The 18,666-nt window shown below is 39.5% G+C and overlaps 1 protein-coding gene across 1 annotated transcript in view; it reads right to left on the reverse strand.

Moving 5' to 3' along the window:
- GRM3 (glutamate metabotropic receptor 3) overlaps positions 1–18,666 on the reverse strand; it is a 402,987-nt gene that overhangs the window by 162,300 nt on the left and 222,021 nt on the right. Inside the window, exon 2 of the mRNA XM_077473045.1 lies at positions 9,009–9,566. Within this exon, the coding sequence (XP_077329171.1) occupies positions 9,009–9,539 (531 nt within the window). The 5' untranslated portion in view covers positions 9,540–9,566. The remainder of the gene's footprint in view (positions 1–9,008; positions 9,567–18,666) is intronic.

Below are 18,666 nucleotides of genomic sequence, written 5' to 3' on the forward strand. Positions count from 1 at the left end.
TGACTGAGCAATGGCTCATTCCATTTTCAATATGAGAGGTCTTTTAAATGATAAGTGAATGGCTTTTCACATAGCCACAAGAGCACTGCCCAAAGTCAAAGAGCTCAGATGCAGCTCTACAGTTTTTACTTAGCTGTGATGCATTGTCGTGTGAATGACAAGTGCAATACCAAAACAAACAATGGCCACTTCAATCAAGACAAAATTTCATAGAATCCGTTCATCCTCTGCTATTTTAGGAATCTGTGTGTGCTGTGTACTGCGCATGCGCAGTACACAGCGGACACTATCCGATGGGGGACCATATATGTTAGGACACCGGCACTAAATTTCCCATCACTCCTTGCACTCTCCAGTTTTAGTAAATCAACCCCATATGTTTATGGGCAATAGGCATACATGATACATCATCTATCAGAATCAGAATAAAGTATTTTGTTGTACAGAGCTCAAAAATGATATGGCATCCATGTGGATTTGAGATTAGATTTCCTGGTTCTATAGTTTTTCAGCTAGGGTCCTATGATATAGGAACACTTATTTTGTAGTTCCTTTTTTATTCCATTTATTTAAAAAATGTACGCACAGCAGTAAAATTCGATTGTATTAGGTATACTGCTAAAATGATGAAATAATACTGGATATGTCACTATTTCTTTAAACTCAATAAAACTAAATCCTGACTTGATTTAGCAGGTCTGTAACAGAATATAAATTTATTAGCAATAGCATAGCAGTTAGCTTCCATCCAACATACTGGCTGAGAAGCATAGTGCGTCTCATCACCTGCTGTGGAAATTAGTAGCGCTTTCATCATTTTTCCTGCCAGGTCATGCAATAGAAACTACTGATTTAACAAGTTGAGTTTTAGCAGTAATATCTTGCTAATAACTCAATTTATATAAGAATATGCAGTGCTTCTACAAAGCTCATTAACTCTGCAAGTCATGAAAGAAGGTAAGCATTTCCATAGTTTGTAATTTCCTGCACATACTAGGGTCCAAAAGTGTTTTGCTCTAGGGCTGCAGGATAGATTATATCACATCTATCCACAACTAAACTTCTAACTTGTGCCTAGAAAGCTTTCAGACTTAGATTTTTATAATTTTCTTTTTGAGTTACATAAGTGAGTGTTAAAATAATTGTTTGTAAATGTGGGTAATTGCCAAACAAATTAATTTACAGATTAAATAGGTCTCCACATTTATATTAGTGTTTTTTTTTTTCATTTGTGTTAGATAGAATATAGCATGGTAAGAATCCCTGTCAGCTTTTTTCATATTTGTATCCCAGTAGGGAGATTTAACTTCCCTTGCTCTAAAACACAATGTGAATTGTGAGAAATATCCCCAAAGCAAGGAAAAATTCCCTGTTCTACAGTTGTTACAGGGACAGTGGGATTGATTTAAAAGAGGTATAGACTCCGGAAATAGAGATATAATTTTGCCCCTGTACAAATCATTAGCCCTCATCTTGAATATGCAGTTCAGTTTTGGGCACCAGTTCACAAAAAGGATATCAGGGAACTGGAGAAAGTGCGGAGAAGGGCAACCAAACTGAAAGGAGGCATGGAGGAGCTCAGCTGTGATGAAAGATTAGAGGAACTGAGATTAAGGGGGAATATCATCAACAAGTATTTTTACATAAATGGTCAATATAGTGAACTTGGTGTTGAGTTATTTGCTTTAAGGTCATCACAGAGGCCAAGGGCAGATTTAATCTCCAAAAACGGGAATGCTTTTTCACAGTAAGAGCTGTGAAAATGTGGAATAGTCTCCCTCAAAAGTTGGTTCTGTCCAGCTCAGTAGATTGTGTTAAAAAAGGACTGGATTATTTCCTAAATGTACACAATATAATTGGATGCTAACTATTATAGTTGATCCAGGGAACATCCGAATTGCCTCTTGGGGGATCAGGAAGGAATTTTCCCCTGCTGGAGCAAATTGGTTCATGCTTTGCTGGGGTTTTTTGCCTTCCTCTGGATCAACTGTGAGTATAGCATTGCGTATAAAACATGTTTGTTTGTTTTTGTTTTCCCCTTTTTATTGGTTGAACTAGATCAGGGATAGGCAACCTGGGGCCCTCTAGCTGTTGCAGAACTACAAGTCCCATCATGCCTCTGGGAGTAATTGTAACTGCCAGCCTTGCAATGTCTCATGGGAGATGTAGTTCCACAACAGCTGGAGGGCCCCAGGTTGCCTACCCCTGAACGAGATGGATTTGTCTATTTTTTCAACCAGACTAAATCTGTAACTATGTAACTATTTACTAAAACTGGAGAGTGCAAAATCTGTTGCAGCTGTGCATGGTAGCCAATTACAGTAGCTTGTAATAAAAAAAAAAAACCTGGAAGCTGATTGGTTTCTATAAACAGCTGCACCAGATTTTGCAGCATTAGTAAATCAACTCCAGTGTTCCAACGGGAAAATATTCATCCAACTCCCATTTGGTGACAACTGTAAAATGTTAGGTTTCCTATCACTTTGCAACCTGGTGACAATAGTAACCATGTCAAATAAAAAAAAGTAAAATCTCCTTGGAAGGGCCAGCTTAGTATAATTAGTTATACAATCCCTAATGGGTTATTCATTGATACTTTTTTTTTAGGTTTAGCATGATGGCATTTAGAGATGCGTTTTAGCCATCTTAAGATACTCACATACATAAGATGATTATTGTCAAATCCAAATTGTCAGGCCTGAAAATATCAGTGACTAGTCTCCTTAACAATTTGATCCAAGCAAAAGTCTATTGGCCCAGCTGGTTTGTTTGCCATTAACCTACTATTCCTCCCAAAAAAAAAGAAAACAAAACCAAACAATAGGGTATTGAAAAAAGGAGGACATGTCTGCTCTGCTCACATAAATAAACCCACTATACTGTTTGCGTGTTTATATGCCTCTTAGTTGAACAATCAACTTTTAAAAATATGTATCTGTATTAATTGTTTGCACATACACACTTATGTTTAAGTGTATAAAGGAAAAACATATTACTGCAGTTATGTAGTCAATAAAAAAATCTTAAACCCAAAATTATCCTAGTGTAACTGTCTGGCATCTATTTTTATATAATCTTACTACAATCTGCTTTTTGGGTTCTTTCTGAAAGCATTGGTGATTTAGCTTTTTTTCCTGGAGCTCCATTTTTTTGCTTTCCTGAACACAACTGTAAAAAGTGGAATATTAAGTATCAGTAATGGTTCTATAGCTGTTCTCAGTACTATTAATATAACATGCACAAGGATATGAGAAGGGAGGTGAGTTTACCATGATACTCAGTTCATTGAACTGGTGATCCACAGTTGCAGATTGTGGTTTTATATTTTTGGCTATGCAATGCAGCTGACTGGTGTGAAACAATAGTGTGGTTTTGTTAGGTAAAAGTGTTTCTATTTATGTATGTTAATTTTGTATTTAGCTGTTTGGCTAGAATTTCCTAATTCCTGTACTCTCATATATCTAAATCTAAAATGTATGCTTTTTTGATTTTTTGATTGTTTACCCTAGGTGGGATGCTATAACTATTGAATGATCAACGTTATACATTATCGATAATGTATAGACAATACATTATAGATAATATAGACAAGGTTGCTAAGGTTTTCACTAACGTCCACCTAGCTACCTGCCATGTTGACTCGCACAGTCACCCTCTACCACTGTCCTACATTCTCTAACTCACATCTTCAATTTATCCCTCTCTTCCGGCATCTTCCCCAACTCTCTAAGACATGCATTAGTCACCCCCATACTTAAAAAGCCTTCACTAGACCCCATCAATCCTAACAACCTATGTCTCATCTCCTTGCTCCCCTTTTTATTCAAACTCCTTCAACGTCTGGTCTACAACCAACTCAGCCTGGCCGCGAATAACCTTCTTGATCCCCTTCGGTCTGAATTCTGCCCTTAATGCTCAACAAAAACTGCTCTCCTAAAACTCACAAGCAATTTACTAACAGCTAAATCCAATTTACAATAGTCTGTACTCCTACTCCTGGACCTCTCTGCTGCCTTTGACACAGAGGACCAGTCCCTCCTCAAAAAAAAACTCCACGCCTTTTGTCACCGTGACTGTACTCTTCTCTGGTTCTCATCCTACTTATCCAACCACACCTTTATCATTACCTACAATTCTACTTCCTCCTCCCCTCTCTCTTTCTCTGTCGGGGTCCCCCAAGTTTCTGTTCTTGGACCTCTCTTATTCTCCATCTACACCCTCCTCCTTGGGTCAGGTAATAGCCTTCAATGGCTTCCAGTGCCATCTCTATGATGACGACACCCAAATCTATCTCTGTACCCTTTAGCTCACTCATTCAGTCGCTTCACATATCACTAATTTACTAACAGACATATCAGCCTGGATGTCACACCACTTCCTCAAACTCAATCTATCTAAAACTGGGCTCATATTTTTTCTCTCCCATGTGCCTCTTCCCCTGATTTCTCTGTCAAGATCAATAGTGCTACTATCAGCTTGTCTCCACATGCTAAGGTGTAATCCTGGACTCTGAACTATCCATTCAGCACCACGTCCAATTACTGTCCAAATCTTGCTGCCTCTACCTCGGCAACATCTCCAAAATATGCCCTTTCCTAACTAATGACACCACAACGCTGCTAGTTCCTTCCCTGGTAATCTCCTATCTCGACTACTTCAATGGAACTACCTTTACATTTCCCATTTATTCCATCATAAATGCTGCTGCCAACCAGCATTACCAACCATTCAGTGTCTGCTACTCCTCTCTGTTAATCCCTTCACTGGCTTCTGCTCACCCAACAATTTAAATTCAAAATACAACAACTTACAAAGCCATCCACAACTCGGTCCCCAGCTACATCTATAACCTAGTCTCAAAAGACAAGCCTACTCGTTTTCTTCATTTATCCCCAGACCCTCTGCTTGCCTTGTCATCTCCTCCCAAGCTCGCCTCCAGGGCTTTTTCCAAGCCTCTCCTATCCTATGGAACTCTCTACCCCTATCTGTCTGACTATATTCTACTCTGTTTGTTTTTAGAAGTTCCCTGAAATCACTCCTTCAGAGAAGTTTATCCTGCCCCTACCTAACAACTGTACTTTAATTTCTTCATCAGATCATCCTCCACAGGTAATACCTTTTGTCTATCTTGACTCTCCCTCCCAGATTGTAAGCTCTAACGAGCAGGGCACTCTGATTCCTCCTGTATTGAATTGTATTGTAACTGTACTGTCTGCCCTCACGTTGTAAAGAGCTAATCCTGTATAAGAATAATAATAATTATCATGATAACAGAAAAAGAAAAAATAGAACTGCCCACTATAACCAAGTGAATGTGATAGAATACCTCACAAAGTTAAAAAGACATCAAAACAAGAGGTGTGTGTAAATCTTCCAATATGGACACTTGTTCTGTAAAAAAATGTATGTTTTCCCCTCACTTTTGCAGAGATTTTCTCTCACATCCTGTTACATCTCTAGGACAGGAAGTGAGGAGAAAATATTGCCAAAGGGACACAGACAGCAAAAAATAAACCACAGGGGTTTTAATAACTCCCCACCCTGCCCACAACTACAAGGAAAAGTATTGGATATTCATACACCTAAGGCCTCATGCACACGAGACGCAGGTGAAAACTCTGCAAAAAAAAAAGCTGAAACGCGTGTTTAGAAACGCACGTTTTGCCGCGTTTGCATGCCGCGTTTAGACGTGTTTAGACGCGTTTAGCCGCGTTTGCGTTTATAAGCGTTTATAAAGATAACATCATGAAGACCCTCCCCATAACACCCAACCCTAATGATCAAATTACATTGCCGCAGATGGTCACAGTTGACTTTGAGGCCATGTATCTCTGATGCAGAAAAGTGCATGACATGACATTGGGGTTCCTGGCAATAATTGGCCCCAAGATATGGGCCCCCAAAGTCGGGTCGCAAAATGTCATTCTCTGATGCAGAAAAGTGCATGACATTTTGTGACCCGACTTTGGGGCCCCCTATCTCGGGGTCACTTGGTGATAGGAACCCCAAATTTGGATATGTTGTAGTGCTAGATCCACAGTGTCTGCATACCACATTTGGGGTTCCTGGAAATAAGTGGCCCCAAGATATGGGCCCCCAAATTCGGGTCACAAAATGTCATTCTCAGATCATATTTCTGAGTTTTCAGGTCCAAAAAGGGTGCCGCGTTTAGCCGCGTTTGCGTTTAGCCGCGTTTTCTGGAAAAACAAGGTTAAACGCAACTGCATAAAAACGGCAAAAAACTAGGCTGTGTGCATGGACACATAGGATAACATTGAATGAGTTCAAGGGCAGTTGAAAAAAGTGTCCAACTGCATCTGAACACGCGTTTAACTGCGTCTCGTGTGCATAAGGCCTTAGGTGAATGTTTTTTTGCTCATCAAATAAGATGGAAGAATTTGTGCTCACTCTGAATACCCAGTCATAGCCAAGGGAGATTAGGAAAACAGAATTTTTCTGGCACCTGACTGGATGATTGAAGTTTCCTAAAATCTGTTTACATTTACATGACCACTTTATCATCATTATCAACAGGTAGCAAAAAACCTTTGGATATTTCTAGGAAGTACTAATAATATACTTTGTATATGTTTTCATGTTGAAAAATATCGGCTTATAAAGACATAACTGCTTTTTGTTTGTGTCTGCTGGCCAAGGAATTACTAGCTGTCTGTGTTACAATATGTCAATTATGTGAACTTGAGTTAATTGAAGTGAAAATGGTGCTCTGTACTAAGGGAGCACATGGTTCATCGAGCGTTACATTCCCTGAAAGATTTTCTGTAAGTGTTGTCATTTTTCAAGCTGTAGGTCTATATTCCACAGGGATAACCTGAAATTAGAAACATATTTTAGTTTTGTCCTTCTATGACATCCAGCTCTCAGCCAAAATTTCTCATGAGGTCATTTGGGATATTTCTGTTAAGATGTGAGAGTATCACTGATAGAACATCTGTAGTGACTCAAACAGTGTCAGCATTATATTGTCGCCTGATACATAGAATTTCAGTACTATTAAGTGAAAGTTAAAAGGTGTATGGAATAAAAGCAAGAGCAAATGATGTACTTATTGTAGTTACTGTATCATGTTGATGGTGATAAATGTGGCAATGGGGCTGAAGTCACTTGGGCAGTTTCTATTGTTGTTTACAAATAACTTATAAATATCACAACTACTAGTTTTCAGTGATTATTGAATGTTGAGTAACTGATAGGGTCAATCAAACCAAATTGTATATTTTAATATCTGGTAGAAAGTTAGAGTGTTACTGTAAGAATACAGGAGATACAAGTAAACTAGCTTACGGCTTCTTAGGTACCTCTCTGGTAGGTCAGCTGAACTGTACCAACAGCTCCTATCATGTGGTCTCAACAACCCTGTTGGAATTGTCATTTATTTTCTATACCAGACACAGTAAAAACACCCTAATGTAAATTACAACACTCAAAATCCCAAGGTGGGTAGACAGAGAAAGGGAAATTATCTATGGGATAAAACTAGAGATTCAAAAATAGTTTGGATTAGTCTACATACAAAATAACATTTGTTGAAGGTAACCATAGGCAGCTCATTTGTCAGAAAAACCAAGTTAAAAATAAATTGCTGTATGCAACTTCTTACATGTACAGTATTGTCTTTTTCATGACTTTGAGTCTTTGGATTCATTGCTGATATGCAGTCCTGGTCAAATGTTTTAAAGACTGGTCTTTCCAAAATCTACCCATTTTTTGGGTCTGGTCACCCATCTGTGTGTATGTAGACAATTTAAAGAGGAAATGAACCCTGATGGGTTTACTTCCTCTTTGATTCCCTGCAACGGTAAAGCATAATGAACTACTATGCATCGCATAGTAGTCCATTATGTGTCACTTACCTGACACAGGAGTCAGCGATGTCACCACTGTCCCCTGTAGTTCCGAGCATCCATCTTCTTGGTGGGTCTCCGTGGGTCTCGCCTCTCTGGCGCTGTGAGTTGCCAGAGCAGCGCTGACGTCACTCCCGCGCAGGCGCACGGGAGCCGACACTCGCGGCATATCGCTGCGATCTGCGGCTTACCCAGTGCGCCTGCGCCTTAAGCCTTAATCTATTCTTACCTGTAGGTCAAAGTGGTTTGTAAGGGTTTACAACCACTTTAAACATTGGTGATAGCATCCATTTATGGATTATCACTTTGTAATGTTGCATTATATAGCATGTCCATGATCATGCTTTCTATCCATGATCATGCTTCCAAATGCTATCATGCAAAAATCTTAGCATCCGTTGTTATGCAAGAGTTAGGTTAGATGGGCAGATGTACAGAAATTGACAATGTGCATGAAAATAAGTTAGTTCAGTACTTTAACATATTGTCGCCACACACAAGATGGCAGCTTACATTATTCCGTGTATTAAGAAATCTTTGTGCTTATCCTTATTTGGATTACTCATATGTGGAAGGCATAAATATTTTTTTTTGTTTTGTTTGGTCAGTAGACTAGCTATTTTTTTAGTTTTAACAGAAAATATACAGAAATTATTTCTAAAACTGAAGTACCTTGCAGTGTTCCTTTTATTGACCTAAGAGCGCTCACAAATTTGCTGGTAGCTTTGCTATTTTTTCTTACAGTACTGGCCCACTTTCTGTTATGTTCCTTAGAATAATAAACATGATATTTGTTATCTGTGCACTGCATTTTAAATCTGGGTAGAGCAGGACCTTATGCCTGGATAAAGGAAAGTGCAAATGTAACTATTAATTATGGTGCAAGAATACCAAGATACTTTTAAATAAGACATTGAATATGATTTTCCATATATGTGCAATTCAGTAAAATGCACAGCTAGCACAAACAGTTTACTATTAGGATGGCCTACACCAATGATATATGTATGTTGTGTAAGACATCTAAAGGAAATTGTTGTAACATGTTGTAACATAGTTACCTATTTATTCAATGTAAACCAGAGAACATTTAAATATATTACTTATTCTTGCAACAACCAAACAAGATTTAAAGTGACTTACCTGTATGGAGACACTGCTATAGGAGCCACCAATGACTCCAGCGATAAGTAATGGGCTGTTCCCTTGAATGGCAAGTGAGCCGTCTGGGCAAACATATTCTGCCTCATCCACCTTGGTCAATGAGGCCCTTACAAACTCCAGTGACTGTTCCAGAGCATAGGTGTCCCTAGAACAGGTATCCAGAATATGAACGCCTAGTTTTATTCCAGGTAGTAGTGTGCTGTCTCTGTTAATCTGATCAATAGCAAACAGCATGGCTTCCAAACGCTGGATACCTCGATCCTCATTGATTCTGCCGCATTCTTCACTTCCTGTGCCTTTTTCATTTATTGGAAATAAACCTCCTAAGACAAGGTCTCCCTCAATCTTTATTTCTTTCCTCACAAAATTGTGATCACTTGAAGAAAGCAAAACTCCTTTGGAAAATAAGGCCAAAACAAATACCTGAAGGCTGGCAAAAGTCTTCATGATTTTTGCTTCTTGGTATAAACGTGGTAAAATCAAATTATTTTTCTTCCATAGCAGAATCATTTAGCTTGTTGCTGTGATGATACATCCCTAAAGAGAAATAAAATGGAAGTAAAGAGAAAGAAGAAAATGAGATAGTATGCCATCCTTACCAAAGTAAGAAAACGTGAAAAGTGTTTCTGTTGCCACTAGAAACCTGATAATATTACGCACATTTTTAGTTCAGCTAAGAAAATGTAATAAATAATATGAATGCTTATAGGAACAATAAAGACATTAGATACATGAGGCTGGTTTAAATTCTCTTTTATATTTTTAGCATACACTCATTTACCATTAGGTATAGTGGGCATATGTCTATAGGCAACCGGCAAAGAGGTGGCTTTTTTCTGTTTACCTACTGGTCACACATAGTATTCTACACCAAGTTACGATGAGGAATTCAAGGGAATGTTTGGTTTAAAATAATTAATCCTAGTAGATGTTGTGTGCCCACAGACTTCAGTGATGGCATTCCTACATGTTCTCAAACTCTCCTATAACATTTTTTATTTTACGCGTGCACGTGCCCATTGGCAAGCGGGGGAAGCCAATCAGCGGTTTCGGCAGACTCGATGTTCGCCGCCCACTCGCGACTGTTCCCTATAGTGACAGAACGGTGATCTGCCCTTGTAATCAAGGCAGATCTCTGTTCTTACAGGAGATCACACAGAGATCCTGTCTTCATGCTATGCTGTTGCCCCTGATGTTAACCCCTTCCCTGCTAGTGGCATAAGTACAATGTCAGTGCATATTTTTAGCATTGATCACTGTAATAAAGGGTCTCTTTGATAAAGTCACGTGGATGTGACGCAACGCGTCAGAGAGGAGCCAGGTGTCACGATCGTCACTTCCGGTCGCGGCCGAGACCGGAAGTTCCATTTGTTTGTATACCCGCGATTGGAATTTACATCGTAAGTGTGGTTATTATTTTTATTAAAGTGGTTTTAAAAAATACTACACTATTGGAGCCCCCCTCCTCTTTTCTCATCTTATATATGCTGACTACTGACCATTATGGTGATCTGGTTATGGGAGAAAATAAGGAGGACTAAGTTTGACATCAGTATATCTTCAGCGCTGTATGGCCTTTAGTGGTCTGATTCAGAGGTGAGAGGCTGGGGAAAATAAGGGGTGCACTGAGCACTGAAGTCTGGAATATTGGTGGACTGTCACAGTTTTGGGTGCCTTGTACATCCTGAATCACACTGCATGGAGATCGATTGAATTTTCATCACTTGAACTTTTATGTATATTTATTTTTTGGATTGCACATTTTTTTATTCAGATATTTATTGGGACACATGGATTTTTTATTACAAATTCTTTATTATATTTATTTTGAGTGGTTTTCACAGTTATGATTATTGCACAGCTGGTTGTTTAATCAAGTGGTTTATTGCACTTATAAGATTTTATTCTCTTTTTTCTTTGCACTACTGATGAATGTTGCACCTTTATTGTAAGGTTGGTTATTGCACATTGTGAATTTGCTTACATTGCACATAATTGATACTGATGTAGCTTTATATAATTTTTCATAATAGTTTCTAGCTAGGTAGCGCCACATAATAACTATAAACAAAAATGTCAGTTAGGTGTCCGATCTGTCTTCCGTAATGTTGCTGTCCCGCTAAAAATTGCTGATCACCACCATTACTAGTAAAAACAAAAAAAATGCCACAGATCTATACCCTATTTTGTAGATGCTATAGCTTTTGCGCAAACCAATCAATATACACTTATTTTTTATTTTTTTTACCACCAAAAATATGTAGCAGAATACATATTGGCCTAAATTGATGATATAATTTGATTTAAAAAAAATATTTTATTGGGTATATTTTATAGCAGAAAGTTTAAAATATATATTTTTTTTAAATTGTCCATTTTTTTTGTTTGTAGAGAAAAAAATAAAAACCGCAGAGGTGATCAAATACCACCAAAAGAAAGCTCTATTTGGGGGAAAAAAGGACATACATTTTATTTGGGTACAGTGTCGCACTACTGCGCAATTGTCGGTTAAAGTAAGGCAGTGCCGTATCGCAAAAAATGGCTTGGGTCAGGAAGTGGGTAAATCCTTCTGGAAGTTGTTAAATTAAATTACAATTAAAATGAAATTCTTTTCAAACTATTGTATTAAAGCCTTTTGTGATTTTTCACACATGGTTGGAGCGCATTTTATGTTCTGAACTGAGCAGTTCACTATATCTATTTGTTTATTTGGCAGTTTATGTGTTGTGACTGAACATTTTGCAATGGGGCTGCTCTAGTGGGTGCGTCATTATTTTTAGAGTGACATCAAAAGTAGTGTGGGGATATTTATTTTTTAAGGAAAAAATTAATAAAATCAATTCAACTGTTTGCATCAAACACATTCAAGTCCATGCAGATTTCCAGATAAGACGTTTATTTTATTAAAGCAGTAGTAAACCTGTACTTTCAACATGTACCTACAGGTAAGCTTATAATAAGGCTTATCTATGGGTACAGGGAATATTTCCTAAACTTGGGGTGTTTAGGAGATAATCACATGGAATGCAGCCAGTGACATCACTAGTGCATATGCTCTGAAGGGACGGCATGCCGTGCGTCCCTTTAGAGCTATGTACTGTAAACCGGGACAGGCATGACATCATAGCAGCTCACCTATTCAATCGGTCGCAGCCCTCGAATGCAGAACGAAGACCGGGTGAAGATGGAATCCCTGTCAGTGGTGACAACACACAGCTGACAGGCTTAGTTTTAAGGTAAATATTAGACATGTGCATTCGTTTTCGTCCGAATGCATTTTCGTCCGAATTTCAGCTATTTTCGTTTTCGTTTTGACAAACGATAACGAAAGCACAAAATCCGAAAAACGAAAGATCCGACATAAATAAATGCTTTATTTTCGTTTTCGTTGTTACAACAGTTCGATATAGAATAGGAGATTCGACATGACTCTGACAACGTGTTTATAGAACCTATGGTCGAATGTGCCTAACCTTACCTCTATTAGTCCAAGATTATATAGAGAAAATATTCGACAGAGAAAAGATTTGACGGAGAGAAAAGATTCTGCAAGTTACTGTCCTAAAAAGTGTTTGGGGACCTGGGTCCTGCCCCAGGGGACATGTATCAATGCAAAAAAAAGTTTTAAAAACGGCCGTTTTTTCGGGAGCAGTGATTTTAATAATGATTAAAGTGAAACAATAAAAGTGTAATATTCCTTTAAATTTCGTAGGGGGGGGTTGTCTATAGTATGCCTGTGAAGGGGCGAATGTTTCTGGGCCTTAGAACTGTCGCTGCACAAAGTGTCATTTATGCAGGAAAAAAAGTCCTTTAAAATCACTCGCAGCTATTATGAATTGTCGGCTCCCGTAATACAGAGAACACTCATTGAAAGTCATTGATAAAAAAATAAATAAATAAATAAAAAAAAAAAGCGTGGGGGTCCCCCAAATTGAATTACCAGGCCCTTCAGGTCTGGTATGGATATTAAGGGGAACCCTGCCTCAAATTTAAGAAAAAATTTGACGTGGGGTTCCCCCTAAATATCCATAACCAGACCCTTCAGGTCTGGTATGGATATTAAGGGGAACCCCGCGTCAAATTTAAAAAAAAATTGACGTGGGGTTCCCCCTAAAAATCCATACCAGACCCTTTATCCGAGCACGCAACCTGGCAGGCCGCAGGAAAAGAGGGGGGGACGAGAGAGCGGCCCCCCCTCCCTCCTGAACCGTACCAGGCCACATGCCCTCAACATTGGGAGGATGCTTTGGGGGTCCGTGACCCCTCAAAGCACCTTGTCCCCATGTTGATGAGGAGAAGGGCCTCATCTCCACAACCCTGGCCGGTGGTTGTGGAGGTCTGCGGGCGGGGGGCTTATCAGAATCTGGAAGCCCCCTTTAACAAGGGGACCCCCAGATCCCGGCCCCCCCCCCTGTTTGAAATGGTAAGGGGGTACAAAAGTACCCCTACCATTTCACAAAGAAAGTGTAAAAAAATGGTTAAATAAAACAAACACACTTTTGAAAAATTCCTTTATTAAAAATAAAAAAATAAAAAAAAGATTCCAGCGGCGGTAATCCACTCTTGCTATCCAGCGACGGACGGTCATCTCTCCCGCGATGTCATGTCATCCAGCGCAGCGAATCCTTCGTTCTTCTGTCTCCGCAGAGGAGACAATGCAGGGATTCCGGCTGGCTGACGTTTCTTAAATACGGAGGGCGGGGCCACCCGTCACCTGACCCCGCCCCCCTCTGACGCAAGGGGAAACCCGGGGTTCCCTGTGACGTATAGGTGACCCGCACCCCTCTGATGTAACACAGGCAGGTTTCCGTTACATCAGAGGGGGGCGGGGTCACCCATACGTCACGGGGAACCCCGGGTTTCCCCTTGCGTCAGAGGGGGGCGGGGTCATGTGACGGGTGGCCCCGCCCTCCGTATTTAAGAAACGTCAGCCAGCCGGAATCCCTGCATTGTCTCCTCTGCGGAGACAGAAGAACGAAGGATTCGCTGCGCTGGATGACATGAGACATCGCGGGAGAGATGACCGTCCGTCGCTGGATAGCAAGAGTGGATTACCGCCGCTGGAATCTTTTTTTTATTTTTTTATTTTTAATAAAGGAATTTTTCAAAAGTGTGTTTGTTTTATTTAACCATTTTTTTACACTTTCTTTGTGAAATGGTAGGGGTACTTTTGTACCCCCTTACCATTTCAAACAGGGGGGGGGCCGGGATCTGGGGGTCCCCTTGTTAAAGGGGGCTTCCAGATTCTGATAAGCCCCCCACCCGCAGACCTCCACAACCACCGGCCAGGGTTGTGGAGATGAGGCCCTTCTCCTCATCAACATGGGGACAAGGTGCTTTGAGGGGTCACGGACCCCCAAAGCATCCTCCCAATGTTGAGGGCATGTGGCCTGGTACGGTTCAGGAGGGAGGGGGGGCCGCTCTCTCGTCCCCCCCTCTTTTCCTGCGGCCTGCCAGGTTGCGTGCTCGGATAAAGGGTCTGGTATGGATTTTTAGGGGGAACCCCACGTCAATTTTTTTTTAAATTTGACCGGGGTTCCCCTTAATATCCATACCAGACCTGAAGGGTCTGGTTATGGATATTTAGGGGGAACCCCACGTCAAATTTTTTCTTAAATTTGAGGCAGGGTTCCCCTTAATATCCATACCAGACCTGAAGGGCCTGGTAATTCAATTTGGGGGACCCCCACGCTTTTTTTTTTTATTTATTTTTTTTTTTTTTTATCAATGACTTTCAATGAGTGTTCTCTGTATTACGGAGCCGACAATTCATTATAGCTGCGAGTGATTTTAAAGGACTTTTTTTCCTGCATAAATGACACTTTGTGCAGCGACAGTTCTAAGCCCCAGAAACATGCGCCCCTTCACAGGCATACTATAGACACCCCCCCCCCCTACGAAATTTAAAGGAATATTACACTTTTATTGTTTCACTTTAATCATTATTAAAATCACTGCTCCCGAAAAAACGGCCGTTTTTAAAACTTTTTTTTGCATTGATCCATGTCCCCTGGGGCAGGACCCGGGTCCCCAAACACTTTTTAGGACAGTAACTTGCAAATTAGCCTTTAAAATTAGCACTTTAGATTTTGAACGTTGGAGTCCCATAGACTTTAATAGGGTTCTAAAGTATGCTATATAGTTAGCTCCGTCGAATCTTCTTTATACATTCGACAGACACCATAAGCCTTCCAAGACAGATTCGACCGTAATTCATGTGGATTTTCGGACGAATGCAATTTTTGAACGAAAAACGAAATAAATAAAAACGAATTTCGGGAGTAACTAAATAAATTAAGCTTTCGGACGAAAACGAAATTCCGAAACGAAATATTTTACTCTGCACATGTCTAGTAAATATGCCATAATGTGCTAGTATGCCGTGCATAACATTGTGACTCAATAATGGCTTAACCACTTCCAGACCGGCCACTGTACATATACTCTGGGCATGGTGGCCCAGCTGTGCGAAACAACGTACCTGTCGTTTCATGCATGAGATACTGTGAGATACTGTGGGCACACTGTGTGAATGCTCACGCGGGCTTGGCTGACTCGATGTCTGCCAGCCACCCACAATCAGTCCACAGAGAGGCAGAACAGAAATCTGTATGTAAACAAGGCGGATCCCCATTCTGTCAGAGGACAACACTGAGACCGGCTGTTCAGAAACAGCGATCTTTGCTTTGTACCAGTGAGCCCATTTCCTACACAGCTCGAACACACACTTAGGGGAGCACATTTAACCCCTTGATCACCCCTTAGTGTTAACTCCTTCCCTGCCAGTGTTCTTTATATACTGATCAGTGCGTTTTATTAGCACTGACCACTGTATTGGTGTCACTAGTCCCCAAAAAGTGACACTTAGGGTCAAATTTGTCCACTGCAATGTTGCAGTCCCTCTAAAAATTGCAGAAATCGCCGCCATTACCAGTAATAACAATAAAAAAATTGAAAGTCCCTAAATAAATCCCCTATTTTGTAGACGCTATAACTTTTGTGCAAACCAACCATTTTTTCCAAAAATATGTAGAAGAAAACATATTGGTCTAAACTGATGAATAAATTTTTTTTTACAAAATTGTCACTCTTTTTTTGTTTTTAGTGCAAAATAAAAACCGCAGAAGTGATCAAATACCACCAAAAGAAAGCTCTATTTGTGTGAAGAAAAGGACATCAATTTTGTTTGGTTACAGCATCACAGGACCGCACAATTGTCAGTTAAAGTGACGCAGTGCCGTATCGCAAAAAATGGCCTTGTCATTATGGGGGTAAATCTTTCCAGGGCTGACCCCCTGGGGCCCATTTTTTTTTTTAAATGGCAAGTTTACTACCGCTTTAATTAACATATTTCTGCTTCATGCAACAGAAGGTATGTGGAACTGGATTTTAAAGACTTCGCAAAGGGATTTAAACTCTAAAGGCCCGTACACACGATCAGATTTTCCAACGGGAAATGTTGGATGTCAGGCTGTTGGTGGAAAATTTGACCATGTGTGTTTGCTCCATCGGGCAATTGTTGTCAGACTTTCCACCAGCAAATGTTGGCTAGCATGTCCTCAAATGTGTGTATACAAGTCCGTCGGACAAAAGTCCAAAGTACAAACGTGTATGCTCAGAAGCAGGGATGAGCCAGAAGCGCCCGGTCTTGTAAACTAGCGTTCGTAATGAAGAATTACATTTGTGACGTGGCAAATTATGAAATCTCGAAATGCAGTGCAAATTCTCTTCTTCTTTAATGGGATAATAATGGAGCTGCTTTGCTGGTGATACTGATGGAGTTATTGCAAACAAATTTTCAAAGGCTTTTTTTTTATATCAAAAATAATATTATTATGCTTTTTTTTTATTTGTGCTAGTTACTACAACACCCTTATCCTGTAGTTTTTGAGATCAAAGATGCAAATATTATTATTATTATTTTTATTATTATACACAATTTATATAGCGCCAACAGTTTACGCAGCACTTTACAATGTACAGTATAGGGGGGACAACCCAATTACAGTACAGTACAATACAAAAGGTACAGGAGGGCCCTGCTCGTAGAGCTTACATTCTAAAGGGAGGGGGTGGTACAAAAGGTAGTAGCTGCACAGAATGATTTGATGGGGGTTGTTGGTATGTGGGGGTTTGATGGGGGTTGTTGGTATCAACAAAAATGTTGGTGTCCCTTGTCAATTTCAAATTGTATTTTTTAAAATGTAACTGCCTACTCCCAAACTGTCATTTGAAGTAAAACACATAGCCAAGTATTATTCTCCACAATTTTTTAATTGTGCATTAAAAAAAGAAAACAAATAAGTTTAGACATGCTATTTGTCAATAGAACTTAACCAAAAAGTGCATTCTATGCATCCAAAAATATAGAAAATATACCAAATAAAATCATTATTCGTCCCCAAAAAATTATGTCAAAGCCAATAATAAATAACACGTTATCTCCTCCGATTCCGCAACATGTCTGGTTGATGAACGGCCATTCAGAAACAAAGTGAAAAGTGCTAAAATGAAAAGTTCAAAATGAAAAGTGTGAATCAACACTCACCAAACTTCTACTAACACGAAATTAGCAGAAGAAGTCCAAAGGGTGGCACTAAAGAGCTGAAAAACCACATAGTGCGTCCAGTACGTCACTACATTCGTAATTGTTGGCCAACATTTGTGTGACTGTGTGTATGCAAGACAAGTTTCAGCCAACGCCCTTCGGACAAAATTCCACGATTTTGTTGGCGGAAAGTCCGATCGTGTGTACGGGGCATTACAGTTGTTATGAACAGTGTTAATCAAGTTACTGAAGTTTACAGTATGTCACATTAGGATTTACAGAAGTGACTACAGAATGTATTAATAGTGCAATACATTAGCAAATCTAGTAGCTACATTTTATCTTGCACATTTGTACTGAAAAAATAAATGTTGCCATGAATAAAGAACAGTTCTTTGAGATGTATCTTTAAACACAGGCATATACAGTATGACATGGTATGTGGCTACCAGGTGCATTGTGGCTGTTTCACATCATTTGTGAGTTCTTGATTTATTAATAGTGCAATACATTAGGCTAGCAACTAAATTTTATCCTGCCTGTGTGTACTGAAGAAAAGCCAATCATTTTGCCATGAATAAAGAACACTGCTCTAAGATTTATCTTTAAACCTAGGCATATACCGTATGACATGGTATGTGGCTACCAGGTTCATTGTGGCTGTTTCACTTCATTAGTGGCTCTTGATTTTCTATCACACAGTCCTTATTAGTAAGAAAAGAAAAGAAAAAGAAGCAAAAACTGATGAGCGAATATAGCAGGTGCACTGACAGGTGAGCATAAATTGAGCTTGGGGGACTTAAATAATAACTTTACTTTTGTCTTTAATTATGCAAAAGTATAATTAATTGGGGTTCCTTAAGCGCATCAGTTTCTTCATATTCCATACATTTTACACACACAGGGTTGAATGAAAAGTAGTTTCTTCTTATCATTAATATATTTCTTTCACAGTGATTTTTTACAAACATTATGTTGGTATTTCCATGAATATAGTTTAGACTAAATTTGAATCTGTCTAGTTTTGTTTTGTCACATCTTTTGCAAATCTGATCCATCGCAAGCAATACGATGTCAGATGTGAATTTA

The sequence above is a fragment of the Lithobates pipiens genome, unplaced genomic scaffold (genome assembly GCF_037356315.1).
Source record: "Lithobates pipiens isolate NorthernLeopardFrog02 unplaced genomic scaffold, aLitPip1_a1.2 Scaffold_8, whole genome shotgun sequence".
NCBI classification, from domain to species: domain Eukaryota; kingdom Metazoa; phylum Chordata; class Amphibia; order Anura; family Ranidae; genus Lithobates; species Lithobates pipiens.